We start from the raw sequence: 14,851 nt of genomic DNA on the forward strand, positions 1-14,851 counted from the left end.
TAGAATTAATTACGTCTTCAAGAATTTGAAGTTCTTCGTGCATTGGAGCCAGCCTAGCCAGGCATGCTAGTGTTTATTTAAGGCCGTTTGCTAAAACCCGGCCTCCCTATAATCACAGAAAGAAAATGTCCATATTATATGTACATAACATGTATTATATTTATGGTGCAAAATCTACTTAATCTTATTTATTAATTGTAGGTATTATTTACAAATATTGTGTTTTCAGAAATGGCTCGTGGACGGGCCGCAGCCAAGCAGCTGGGTGTCGGGACTGTTCTTCCCTCAGGGTTTGCTGACAGGCTCACTACAATCCTATGCACGTCGATACCGCGTACCTATCGATGCGCTCATGTTTGATTTTCATCCTAAGCAAATATTTTTATCACAGGATGATATTTATACGCAAAATAAGAAAAAGAAGGTACGTACAGTGACTTTTAATTTTACTATTTTTCTCTGGTCTCTGAATGGCAACGGCGCAGGTGGCACGATATTTTGACGACAATGCAGGTCCTTCGTGGTGGGAAGTCGCACAGCATTGTGCACAGGGAGATTAGGTATAAAAGAGGAGAGGCCTCTGCCTAGTAATGGGGCACGCAAACAGCAGCTAATTTAAAAAAAACATCCGTAATAATCAATATCATTAACGAGTCGTGAGTCATTATATAAAATTACACCTTATTGTTAATGTTGCAGGAGGGTGTGAACGTATTTTCCAGTCTAGAATTACCTGAAGATGGTGTCAATATCCACGGCTTATTTATTGACGCGGGCCGGTGGGACATACAACGAGGCCTTCTTGTAGATGCCTATGCCGGTGAGCACACTTATTACCTTACGCATTCTTGTCATGACGAAACTTATTAAACTTAGCTACAAAACAGTGGGTCAAAGTATTTTCTCTCTGTCCTCCATTTTATACAATATCAAAATCTAATTCCACTCTGTGCAGGACAAATGAACCCTCCACTGCCAGTGGTATGGTTCCAGCCCGTGTTAACACTACCGAAGCCTGACCCGCGCTATGACGCACCGCTCTACAAAACTTCAGAAAGAGCAGGCACGTTGTCCACTACTGGCCACAGTACTAACTTTGTACTCCCTGTGCTTTTACCTTCGCATCAACATGCCAGCTACTGGATCATACGTGGCACAGCTCTTCTAACACAAGTCACCGACTGAGGGGTCTAGCCAATATGTTAATTAAGGTTAGGTTACTTACGCGCATTACAACATTTCAATTGTTTTGGTACATTATACAATATTGTGCTTTGCTAATTTATATAGTATGTATATTTGTATGTAATATCTTGTGTTAATTTAATATACAACCTCGTCTTAAAATGTTTTATTTTTGACTAGCGGTTATGCCAGTGTTTGGCATAATTCGAATTGCGAACATAAATAACATTTTACGAATTCGAATAATGCCTGTTGTTCAAATAGTTAGGTTCCGGACATTACCTACATGACATTATCACCTACATTTATACAGACACTAGCTTTTACCCTCGACTTCGTCCGCCACCTGAATTTTAAAGACAAAAAAAGGTTAAAAGGTAAAAAGTAGACTATGTTTTATCTCGGGTATCAAAATATCTCCATATCAAATTTCTTGCAAATTGGTTCAGTAGTTTAGGCGTGATTGATAGCAGACAGACGGAGTTACTTTCACATTTATAATATTAATGTGGATATTTCTATTTACCGTATTAATAGTAAAGGGAACACGTAAAAGGGTTGATTCAATAAAAGTAGAGTGATACACATGATTATCAGAAACTGATTTATTTAATCCGGTTAAATTGTCATATTTCAATGTGAAAATAATAATCGTCACAACATTATTACAGTACGTGAAAAGTAAAATTTGAAGGGCAAGTCCTGCGTGGAGGCGACACGTAATGAAGTCGCGTTATATATTAACTTGACAAATATGACTATGCTAAAGTTTACGGCGGGCGATTCGACAGGTCCCCAGTTAACACTAAAATACAATAAAAAAGAGGTTGCCATAGAACGACACTACCGGTTTCTTGCCAATACATTAGAGACCTGAATTTTAAGGCCCTATATTATATAAATTAAGTGATTTATAAACAGCGTGCACCTAATTACAGCTCCACACAGGCCTATTTACATAATTATGTAATATTTATTTTATCGACTATTATTACATGTGAAAGTGAATGAATATCACAGTATTTCCGTTAATTTGTTTTATATTACATAGCTGGTGTCATTTTAGCGTTCAATTAAAATATTAGCCCTATATTAGAAAAATAAAAAGACCTAGACCGGAGTTTGTTTTACCTAACTAATGATTCACTATGTTTACTCATGTAAGAGAACAAATTGGTTATCTCTCACTTCACTGTGTTGTACTTTAATACAAAGCTTGCAATGTATCTTCTTCAACATAGTTTAAGCTTCAAAGATGTCCAATCAAGTCAATAATGCGGCTTGAATTTCTATTTATTAGATTACTAAGTATACTTGGTTCTTGACATATTTTTTCACTGTCTGGTCAAAAATGAACATTGGCAGCATTAAGCACTTCCCAGCAGTAGACATATCCAAACAATATGAATGACACATAATATATTCCCTAATTGGCTACTAACTGTAATGTTTATGTAACAACTTGCGTATCAACTATAGAAATCATTCGCTACGAAAGACATTCAATAATTTAATTTTTACAGTAAACACATTACAAAACACGGTAGTACCCTTACATTGACAAATTATTATTATAATCTAAGATTGAATCAACAGCAGATAACAAAATAAACTATAGTTTATTTTATTAAGACCTTTAACTATTTAAATATATTATTAAATTGTTGAAGAACACTGGTCAACAGTGAGAAATTTAATTAAATTAAAAAGTCCAAAAATTATAAGTCATGTAACGAGTCTAGCTATAACAATGGGGCACATCTTAATCTGGAGGTATAGCAACGTTTGGGGACACAACACCAAGACTTGATCAAAAATGCACTGACAATTATTAGTTATAACGAGACATTTAGATTATTATTTATTGAATCTACTAGTTATATATTTATATATTTGAGGCTGAATCAGTTATTCAGTTTTCTTTAGATAATTGATAGAGTGTATAAGGCTGTTGTTTTGTGTATGACAATAACTGGTTAACCCTTGGAGCGCTGTTTAGACGACTTATTAGGCCACCGTTTAACGCGAAGCTATTGATTCTACACGAACAGCTTAATAGAACTTTTTTCAAATGCTATGTCGTCGGTATGAAAAAAACCGTCTTATAATATTGGTCAAACATTCTACTTATCATTGCTGTATAAAATGCCGCTTGTCTGATGATTTAACTAAAATTATAATAATTTAACAATGTTACGTAAAACAAATCTCTCGTTGAACATCTTCAATCAATTAACTAATTGTTTAAAAAAAATCTTTGGTTTATAAAACGCTATGTCATATAACCTAAAAATGGGAAAATAATATGGTGATAGGAATAATTCATCGAAACGAAATCATAATTAATAGAATTTATAGGTATAGCTCAGAGCAATATTGTAACATTTTGGTCTTCACAGCCAGATATGGCTGAATAGTCCATAAAGAAGCAATTTTGATATTTAGCTGATATAGGTAGTTATAAATAAATGTTTGTAAGCATCCTAGACGCTCCAAAGGTCTTACGTGTATTTGAGACCGAATCATTTCTTTTGTGTGTACATGAGGCACATGCAACACATGTGGACATATTGGTATGATATTGTGTAAGGTCAAAAAACACTCATATGAGATACAGAGCTCGAGGGTTTGATCCCTCTATGTTAAACATTATTCTGTGCTGTAAATTTATATAACTTAAGTATATCTCTGATGCTATTTGCTTCGCGACAAGAGGCGTGTCTATCACTATGAGGTATTTTCATCATCTAGAATAACAAAAATCAACAGATATAAACAAATAGTTAATTAACATCAGACATAGCTTTCAATATTTTGTGTGTTGACCAGTGTATTTGTCTCAAATCGTCAATCATTTGTATATCAAAAAGAAGATGTGTAATTAAATTAGGATGTCAGCGTGTGACGCGCGCTGTGCCGTTTGTCCAGTCGTAACTACTTAACCTATCTACATAAACAAGTTTCATCAAAACATACTTCCATTTGTATTACAATTACATAATTATATTGATTCCACATTTCGATAGTAATTAAATTGAAGCCGAAGACTGAACCTCGATTGAAATATCCAATAACATGAAATTCAAATTGACCAATCCTGGCGAATCTCACGACATTGCTTAATTTTAACATCAAATCACACAACACAAGAGTAATCATTCGATCTAAATTACATAGAAAATGAACGGAATGAACAATGTTTAGCATTGACATGTGAAGGTGCCCGCGTGGGAGCGGCAAATGCAGCGCGCGGCGGCGACATTGGGGACTGGGGTACCGTGGGGGCGACGGGGGCTCGCGTCTGCCCCCACCACGACTCCTAGTCCTCCGACATGAACGAGTTCTGCGACTTGAGCTCCTCTAGCCGTGAGATCTGCTGACGCAGGTACATAATTCTGTCGACAACACACACGACACGTGTTATCTTGTGCTACCAGTTTTATTATGATTTGAGTGTCTCAATACAAAATTGCATACAAATTATAAATTTGGCATTGTAGCGAGCGAACTTACTTTTGCTCCTGTAACGTGGCTCGTATTTCTGTGTGACGGACGAGCGACCGAGAACACTTTAACTCGGCGGATACCCGCGTACACTGTAGACAGCCTAGTTGATATGCTTCTTCGGTGAACTTGTTAGCCTGTCGAAGTAAAGTCCACTTGTTTAACAAACATTTTAAATGACAGCAATGGCCACATAGTAAAATAATGGATAGACAGAATAGTGGTTACCTGTTTCTCTAAAATGTCTGCTGGCCAACCAGTTACGTGTGTGGTGAGGTCTGTCCGCACGTAATTCACGAGCGAAGGTGTCAGCATTGGAGGTGCATGGTGAAGAGTACCGCCCACCACTGATGAATAACTGCCTAGGCATTCCACTGGAACAAACAAATTATAGTAAGGTTCTTGTATGTACGAAAACTGCATCGTCGTAAATTGAAGTCGACACTGACGTCTTAAAAGATATAAAGCCATTTTTGACATCATACGTTAAAAACATCTTTCATTCTAACTATTGATATATTGTACCGAATTATGATGATTGATAACTAGGTTACCAATGTTAGTAAAACAACTTACTTTTTCGAGGTAAAGCCGTATCTAGGTGTAAGGGCGGCGCGTGCGGGTCCGTATTCTCCGAGTGTGTGGGCGTGGGAGGGCCGGCATCGCGGTGCGGTGTGCCGGAGCCGCTACCGTTGTCGCCCACCGGTGACGTCGAGCCGTTATTTGCCGGCATAATCACCGGTGGTGGTATTGCTACGATACGCGGCAAGGCCGCTGCGAGCAACGACCCACTCTGTAATATAATACAATTCAGTTATTATCTGTTTTCCAAATTGATAAATCCAAACTGTTACTAAACAATGTAAGGGTTATGCCACTTAACTCCAAATCCATTGTTCTCTAAACTTTAACATCCCATACATTATTTCCACTTTGACTCCAAAGCAATAAAAAAAAATAATTTACAGATAGAAATATTTCCCTACATCGATTCCACTTAACTCCAAAAGAGTTTTTGTAGAGTCAGCAGCAAAAATTATATCTTGACGATATTTTGGTGTAAGCCCATATACCAAACGTCCTAGTAATTTTTCACAAACCAGTAATTTTGATTTAAGTTATTATAATTAGGTTAGTCAGTTCATCGTCCTCAAAAACGAACACCGTAGGATCAAAAGTGCTATCCTGGTGAAAAGATTGAAAGTCAAGGACGGGATTAAGCTGTTATATTAGAATAAAGTTCTAAATAAAAATTAAATTTCTTACTTAGCTAAGTTAACATAAAATAAATAGTGCAGGTTTTAATGTATAAGATATAAGTTTTTTAGATATAAGTTGTCGAAGTACACGCGCTGTTCGCTTCGATGTTCTTATAATTTTAGATTTTTTTTTTGATTTTTCAAGTGATGTTTACTACGTAATAAGATTGGATGTTCAATATTATAATTATTCAGGGCCTGACCATGCCTGCGCGTAGTGCAGCGACTCGAACTGCTCCCTCTGCATCCATGTCATCCGTATGGCTAAATATTTTATGCTGCTGACTCTACTTCTGCTGATTTCTTGGAGTTAAAGTGGAATGAATTATATTTAATTAAAATATTTATTAAAACTGTTTTGGAGTTAAAGTGGAACGTTTTTTTGGAGTTAAGTGGAATAACCCCAATGTAAACCTATTGCCAAGTAAAAACAATACGTTATCGAACAAAACGTTTAAATGTGGATTTCACCATCAGGTACATTGTGATGTTTTGATTTAGTGTTTAAGGGTTTTTAACTAGTAAATATCTTACCGGCTGATTTGAGTTGTCGAGCACGACAACAGGCGGAACTGCATTATTATCTGAATTAAGCCGAATCGACGAATTCGCTTCTCTGGCTCCATAGGAATTTTCAGACAGAGGCGTACTCCTATCAGGCGAGATATCCATATCCTGTAATGATTGCCCATCTGTGGACAGAAAAATATGAATAAATAAAGGCCACTAACGTTTATATGGCGTGTTTTATTCTATAACTGTATACTTCACCTTTACCATCGTGTGGAGGAGCCGAATGTTTTGGTCTAGTACGTTCATGTGCTTCTTCATCTCTGCCGCCGCTATTCCAATATCTGTCTGAAGCGCTATTGGTTCTTTTACTAGATTTTTCTGATTCTCGTCTACCTGATCGCGAACTTGACCTCTTATCTCGACCTGAACAAAAAGAAACAATTGGTTGTTTATAATGGTTGACAATATATTCATAATAAAAAAGAGGCGTGCCAATAACTGTGTGTCAGAATACAAATAATTCTTATAGGAATACATAGTAACTAGTAAAATTATTAGTGCAGAATTTATGAACCTTTTCATTTAACTGATATTCATTATTCCAATCATTTACAGAATTTACAACTTTATGACATCAAATCTATCTGGGTGATGCTAGTCTTCAAGAACTTATCTTATACACATTTCAACATATAAATAACTTAATGAAATCCTTTATAGTTCATGTACAAAACTGAAAAGCAGCAGATTAAAGGCAAAATATCTTTATAATAAAATTACATCTGTGTTGAATGTCTGTGGACAGTATTCTTCGTTGGGTTAGACTGGATCTTGACGGATACATTTCATTGCATGTAATTGAGTTTGCAAGTCGCAAGTGTGCATACGAATATGATACAAGAGTTGACAAATTTTAACACGTGACTTTAGTAACATTAATATATGAGACATGCTGTTTCGATGAAGTTAAGTTTCGCATATGTACGGACCCAATTAATGTGTATGCGTAAAATAATGACGTGTAATTTAGGTTTTAGCTAAAAACTGCAATTAATATTATTAGAATTTAAAAAGAAAGTCGATTTTTCAATCACGTTCGAAAGTATCCCGATGACTACCTTAAGCCATTGCTTTTTTATTATTGTTAAGTCTATATGTTATCAATTATAGCGACCTATAAAGAAATTTCTGTCAATTTAGCAAATCTGTAGATCATAACATTATCTTACAGTTTTAATTCAAATATCAAGTTTGTCATGTGATGCTTTTAAATTGCGGGTATGAAAGAGTAAAAGATCAAATCGATACATATTTAAGTTGGCAACAAAACAAACAGGTGTCACTATTGTTTTGTCAGAATTGAGTAGACTATGAGTCTACATAATCAAGAATTGTTAGTATGTTTATTAGTTTTTACAATATTGAGGGTATATTGTCCTTCATCAAATAGTATCAAAATAATAATATTTACTCGAGTAAATACTTATTTCCTGTATTTTAGCAGCTCAACAATAATTTCTCTTAGAAAGACAAGGCTAGGTTGTACTAAGATTATACTACTGTATCCTTGTTCTGCTTACATAATGTATAGCGAGAATGTATGAGTGTTTTCCGCGAATGACTGTTTTCTAGAAGCTTCGTAAAATAAATACGATTAAAGTACGGCTCCTAAGGGAAGACTCGATATTTGTCATGACTGAAACTCACCAAAAATAACAATTATGTACTTAGGTAATTGAGTTAATAGATCACCTTGTGATATTTAGTAGCACTGTATAAAAACCAATATAAATTAGGTACTATTGATATAATTAACGCTACTTTAGTTTAAAGGTTTGAGTTCAAAGCTGTTAGTAAAGTGATGAGTAGAATTATATCTAAAACGCGGTGTTTGGTAGCTCTCCTATACGACCTCGAACAGATGCAATCACAGACATCGGCATCCCAACCCTTTCACTGCTATTTTCATTAATGTCGAGTATCACCGATCAATGAACTACTACTACTATAATTCTAACTAATGAAAATACTCTGATAAAGGCGATCTTCAGAAATATATTGATGCGAGTATTATGAAACGTGAGATTTAATTATAAAATTTCACTAGCCTTTAACTAGACGGTCTCATTGAATTTGTTTTATAGATGTATTCAAGATATAACGTGGTGACAAATTATTTTAGTCTCCACTGGCGCACCTACAATAATCTGGACTATAGATCTGAAACAAAGGGAATCCATAGTCATAAAAACTATAATTCTTCAATCGTGTCGCACTGCAATCGACTAATTCGTTTACACAGAGTGCTTAATTGAATTATGTTGATAACGGAATCAAAACATGACTGTTACTTTGCTTCAGAATATATTTTAATAACCATTTTCTTTTCATGCGTGCAAAATTCTAGCAAATTAGAAACATAGGTACCGTTTAGTTATTAGGTAATATATACTATTTTACTGTAAATAAACGTAAAAATTCTTAACGTCACACAGAATTGCGTATATTTGGTCCCAATGTTCGTACAATTGCTTGGAAAACCGGAATATCATCTAATACTGTATAAGTGGTTGTAGGTGAGCAGATAGTGTAACTGTTACTAACTATTCCTATTGATTACACGGCGTTACGTACGCTATTAGCATTTTTTCTAAGTATGGCATTCTAAAACCGTAAAATTGCGGGAAAATGACAAGCGTCACTTGGGTTATAGTCTTGACTGTTTTATAACAACAATGGCAAGGATGTTAAGGTGTTATAATGTGACTATAACGCGATGCTATTGTCATCTATTGGCTCTCTCGATGTTACTGAAAAAACTGTTACTTTTCACACAGCTCTCATATGTATTATGAATCGTATAACACGCAACAATCTGTATAAATATTAGAATCACAGCTAGTAAAAACTAATAAAAATAACGGATTTGATCAGTGGATCATATAAACATCTGTTGCAGAAAATTGCCTACCTTAACTATGTACCTTGTCTCGACAATTTATTTGATTGACAATTTGTGGACCCCAAGGTAGAATCTAGACCACTTTATAGTTATCTAACTTCTTTTTGATCAACAAACTACGTAACGCAGCCTATAGCCTAGAAGTTTACAAAAAATATGTTGCAGTTCACCAGTACTGTGAATCATTTTCATTATACAACTGGTCTTGCAAACGACATACTAAGCCAAACTAGATGAAAGCCGTCTAATCCTGTGCCAATTAAATTGACTATGACGACGAGCTGCTGCACTTTTACCATCTTTCATAGAGATACTATTGAATCGATTGTTATTTTATAAAATAGGATGCTATTATAATATCCAGTTATGCTAACGATTATTTCCGTATTCAAAGCTTTTCCAATATAAAGATGAAAACTATAACATTTGTAAATCATAAAGATAAACGATCTGTGTGTTGATCAGATTGAGACCGAATATTTTCAGTAATTATAGGTAGAAAAAGTAAATATATTCTTGTTTATAGTAATAATGACGATACGTAAGTGCGGATTCTCAGAGACAGCGGTATAATAGAATATGAGTGAATTGTGCGAGCTCTAACATTACTAACAACAGTAGTAACTTAAGAGTTGAACGAGGGATACCATTGTGATGATATTACAGTTATTTAATTACAAATACTAGACAAACATGGCTAAGTTCTAATAGTACCGATCTACGTCCAACACTTTTTCCTCAAGCCACTATCTAACTACACCTAATCAAGGCTTAGAACAGCCAAGATGACCCAAATGACGACATATTTAAAAGCGTTATGGAGTATTCCGTGGCATGCACGGTAATTGAATTTCTATAATGCCAAGAGAACTTGTGCTTAGCCAGGTTGAATTGTTAAACACTAGAGCGTATATTCACACTCATTGATTATGTTTCTTTATAGTTATTAGTAATAATGAGATTTTAAAGTGATGCTACTACTAATATTCAAACTCTTTTTTCAGGTGAGCGATATAATAAGCAATCAATTCGATTGACAAACTATTTGAGAATTTTGGTTAATGTTTAACCAAAATTCTCAGCTCTGTTTGCAAACCTTTGTCTGCAGAGGTTTGAATAATAACCCCTGATAATCCTTCAATACAAAATCATTCGGTTCGTACCGTCCCTTCGAGCAACGTAAAACCGCAGTGAAATGATTAATTATTTATCATGATAAACAAGTGCATCCTACGTAAACATCGTGGGTACGTGGGGGACTACGATACGTACAACGTGAATATTTTACGAAGGTTAATCGAAACCTAGAATTACTAGAAGATTGTTAGTTTAAATGCTTCACTGCCTTTCGTTTGTTTTAATTCTGATCAATTTATGTACCTTTATCATCAAAGACCACTCCAGTAACTAACAGACAGTGAAAAAATTTAAAATCTATGAGAAATGGTCTCCCTAATTAATTAATTGTAACATTAAATAGGTAAAATACATACATATCAAAACAAACTATTCGATATGCAGACTGCAGATTTGAAATAAAGAGGCAAGATAACCCCTAACAATCATTATATGCTACATTGTATGTACAGGTTTATACATTGGGGGCTATCAAAGGTGACTTCTAACATAAGGCCCTATACTAGGTACTAGCAGACCGGTATTGCGAGAAAGTATATCATTATTTATTAACTAAATTAAGGTAATATTCAATTGTCGCGAAATCTAAGACATAAGGGTTCAATAACAGCGCGATCTCCGTTGTTTATATCAATGCAAAATGCGGCGCCAGTGCACTGCATATCAACGCATATCGTTTGTAAATTCATAGCACAATGAGTGTGACAGGAACCTAGTGCGTTGCGAGATTTATAACCATTCAGTTTGAGCACAATACTCTGTAAATGTAAATGCCTAGTGTCACATCAAAATGTGAGAATAATATACCTAAATATTTATGTTTTAATATGGCTGGTATTAAAACATAATTGCCCATGATAAACCTAAAATTGTTTTACATGGCCACTAATTACTTAACAGCCTGGATTACTGATACAAAGCATTATTTCAATGTAGTTTCTGTAATTGGTTGCTGTTGAGTTTAATGCACTAAGAATTAGATTATTACTACACTTTAATTCTTCAATCAATGATCTGAAGGACAAATGACAAATATGGCATCATTATAAGTCTTTACTTAAAACAATGCACCAATCGAAATATTTTCTGAATAATATGTTAAGTTATTAGGCACAGTGATAACTAGTGTTTGTTTACATAGAAAAGTGTCCTAGATTTCAATTATAATTTATATAAAATGCTGGGTCATTGTAGTTTGACCGATTAGAAGTAGAAGTGATACCAAACATGAATAAAAATATTTATCTTGATTATAATAAAACAATTATGTCTGCCAACTCCTCATATTCATTTTAATGATTGCTATTAAATTACTTTAAATCCGAATGCTTTAAATGACATAATTCCCTATTGCATAGGTTTACACATTTAATATGAGGCTTTGTCTAAAGGTCATCTGTAAAGGTTCATAATATTCTGCTCTAAACTATGTCTGTCTATTTTCCATTAGTTAAAACTATAAAATTCAGCACTGAAATTAGGTGACACTTAACTTTGCCATAAAATAATATGTTATTACTATCATTATGGAGCAAATTACACAAATATGGCACTGTTATTATGAAATACTAATCATGATATATCAAATACCATGCATGCAAGTGCATAGAAACATTCAACATAAAGATAATTTAATATATTTAAATAAATAGTTATTAACAACTACTGTCCTAACATAGTGCATTTTAAAGCAACAAAATAACTTCAAAAATACTTCAACAAGGACACTTGTAGTAATTGAACTATTGTTGATGCAAAAATTATACAAAACAAAACAAAACAACAGCATAACATATAAATAAACACTGGTGAAATACATCATAATAATATAACATTTTAGATTGCACTATCTATTAAACATAACTGAAAACATAATTTGAAATAAAAAATCAATACTACAATGTGATAAAGAGAAAATAAATGTTTTACTCACTGCTTCGGGATGAATATGTAGAATCTTTGGATGAGGTTCTTCTGGAGTCCCATTCCCTGGGCTTTTCCCACTGTGACACTTCACTGATACAGTTATAATAATACTTCTTCCCAGATGAACTTATGTGTTCGGACCACTCGCGGCCAGATGACACGCTTGCTGAAGGCGCACTTCTCTTGTCGTATTTACTACCCCTACTAACACTAATGTTCATGCCACTAGTCCTACTTTTCTTATCTGGTTCATTTCGCTCATGATTACTCCTTTCTCTTTCACTATCTTTGCTACGTTCCTTGGGTGATCTGACACTATCTGAAAATGTATTAAGTTGTTGTTAACATCTGTTCTGTTCATTGTTTTTGTTGTCGCAAGCCATATTTTAAGTTGTCACTTGCTTTTGATAAATCAAGCACAGCAGTAGTTACTAGGTAAGTATGAACCAGAACTAAATATTGTTAGTATTGATTGTTTTGGTTAGTATTAGTTGTAATGATTGCATTTCATCATAAATGACCATTAACAACAACTCTATGTACGCCTAGCTAGACATAAAAACCACAATGAAGAAGACAGTCTATTGTAAAAAAATATATATAGCACATCATCTTAAATAAATATTCACATCAAGTTGATTTTGTTCAATAATGAATACACCAGGAAATACCAACTAGGGCATTCAATTGCAATCAATTCAATATTGCACTAAAATCATTATCCTGACACAATCTACAGAGGTGATTATCCTATAATATCATAGCTAGCATAATCTACACATTTCAACAAAAGTTAAGTGGCACAGTTAATATAACAAAGAAACAAGGAAAACCAAAACTGCAACTAACACAATTATCAATCCCAAACATTTGATCACTACAATAAGATTTGTTTGTATTTTTGTGTTGTCAGTTTCCAAATATACACTGCTCAGCTTTACATCTCAGCCATAGAAACCTATTATCCCAAATTCAAACTGAATTGTAGCAAGCAATCCAAGAGGTATACACTATACACCCATAACTTTGATTTAAATGGTACATTTTCTTGCTGTCAATCATTAGCTTTATTGGAATCCAAGTGAATTTGTAGTAAGTATCATCGGTGTAACTTTCAGTGACTTCGCAGTAAAATATACTAAACATTAAAAAGATATCGTACCTGTATACTTATTTCTAGAGGATTTGTAGTCTCGATCTCTCTCCTTTTCAGAACCCTTTTGAATGTAGGTATTTCTGGATGTTGGGTATCCTCTTTCATCAGCCATGTGACTGTAGTGGTGGTGCCCATGGCTGGATTGAGTCGAATGTGTTCCATGGCCATGAGCTGACACATTGCCATTTGGGGATCGGAGAGGAGTGTATCGGTTTTCAGAAGAGACATATTCATTTGTTGCTCTTCTTTCGCTCTTTGAATTGTATTTCTGTTCATAGAAAAAGGATAAAATAACTCTCAAAATTATTTTAATCAATACTGAGAGATTAGGATTTGTATCCAAGTATACACTGTTTCTACCTTTGTTTACCATGATGACGTATACAATCATGTTATGAAAATATAAACATTGTCATAAACATTAATGAAAGAAGTATAATCCCAACATTGTACATTGTTGTGTATGCTCATTGCTCAGTAATGAAACAGAACATGGGAGTGATATATGAATATTGATTTTGTTATTACATTCAACCATCAGAAGGAATAACATCAAAATGTTTCTTGTTTGCTTAAATAAACATGTTAAGAAAACTTATGATTTATTTCTACAATTAAAGTAAAGACCTTTTACAAGGTACATATAATTGAATTAGTTGATTTAAAATTAATTATTTACAAAGAATTCAAGTAATATGAAACTAATACGAAATAATTATCAGTGTTTATGGCTAACGCGTATTTGATAATAGCAGGAAAAGAATGGTCGGGAACAGTTATTACGTAGAGGAGTACCTACATGATTCAAGCACGGTTTAGCCATAATCATTGAAAATGTTTGTTGAGTACGTTACCTCTTATCGAAACTTTTGATTTGCTCTTACCTGATACGGATGGGACTGATGCTTCTCAAAGTACCTGAAAATAGATAAAAATATTTAATACATTCACCTAAATTACAGCAAAACTCAAATCGGCGACCGCCATCTAAAGACTGTAAAGCCGAAGCATTCAAAACCATATCATACCCATCACTTATTCGCTGAGGTTTCCTTGCATGCATTACCATCAATGCAAATGTACGATTTATTACGGCCTCAGTAATAAAATTCAAAATGAAAGCACTGTCATTAAAAACAGTTTTACAGAAGGCCGTGATATATCTTGATGGACGCCATGTCACATTCAAGACACTCAAGCAAGAAAGAG

The 14,851-nt window shown here is 34.3% G+C and overlaps 2 protein-coding genes across 4 annotated transcripts in view; one reads left to right on the forward strand and one right to left on the reverse strand.

Annotated features, from left to right (window-relative positions):
* The window catches only part of Dhc16F (Dynein heavy chain at 16F), a 61,419-nt gene extending 60,086 nt beyond the window's left edge, over positions 1-1,333 (forward strand). Inside the window, exons 65-67 of the mRNA XM_076134693.1 lie at positions 230-424; positions 700-820; positions 956-1,333. Of these exons, the coding sequence (XP_075990808.1) occupies positions 230-424; positions 700-820; positions 956-1,185 (546 nt within the window). The 3' untranslated portion in view covers positions 1,186-1,333. The remainder of the gene's footprint in view (positions 1-229; positions 425-699; positions 821-955) is intronic.
* Positions 1,334-1,766: 433 nt separating this feature from the next.
* On the reverse strand, positions 1,767-14,851 carry wcy (WW domain-containing adapter protein with coiled-coil wacky). 3 transcript variants are annotated; one of them, XM_076134578.1, is made up of 10 exons: positions 14,671-14,851; positions 14,527-14,560; positions 13,649-13,910; positions 12,494-12,805; positions 6,726-6,884; positions 6,483-6,640; positions 5,266-5,482; positions 4,918-5,063; positions 4,699-4,844; positions 1,767-4,580 (listed from the first exon to the last, which is right to left on the reverse strand). In XM_076134578.1, exons 1-10 carry the CDS (start codon positions 14,709-14,711, stop codon positions 4,505-4,507), a joined length of 1,551 nt encoding a protein of 516 aa, XP_075990693.1. In that variant the 5' UTR covers positions 14,712-14,851; the 3' UTR covers positions 1,767-4,504. The 3 variants fall into 3 exon arrangements, with proteins under 3 accessions (XP_075990693.1, XP_075990692.1, XP_075990694.1); XM_076134577.1 differs by having other exon boundaries at positions 6,720-6,884; XM_076134579.1 differs by having other exon boundaries at positions 4,699-4,826; positions 6,720-6,884; positions 14,671-14,850.

This window comes from Anticarsia gemmatalis, chromosome Z (assembly GCF_050436995.1).
Source record: "Anticarsia gemmatalis isolate Benzon Research Colony breed Stoneville strain chromosome Z, ilAntGemm2 primary, whole genome shotgun sequence".
Classification (NCBI taxonomy): domain Eukaryota; kingdom Metazoa; phylum Arthropoda; class Insecta; order Lepidoptera; family Erebidae; genus Anticarsia; species Anticarsia gemmatalis.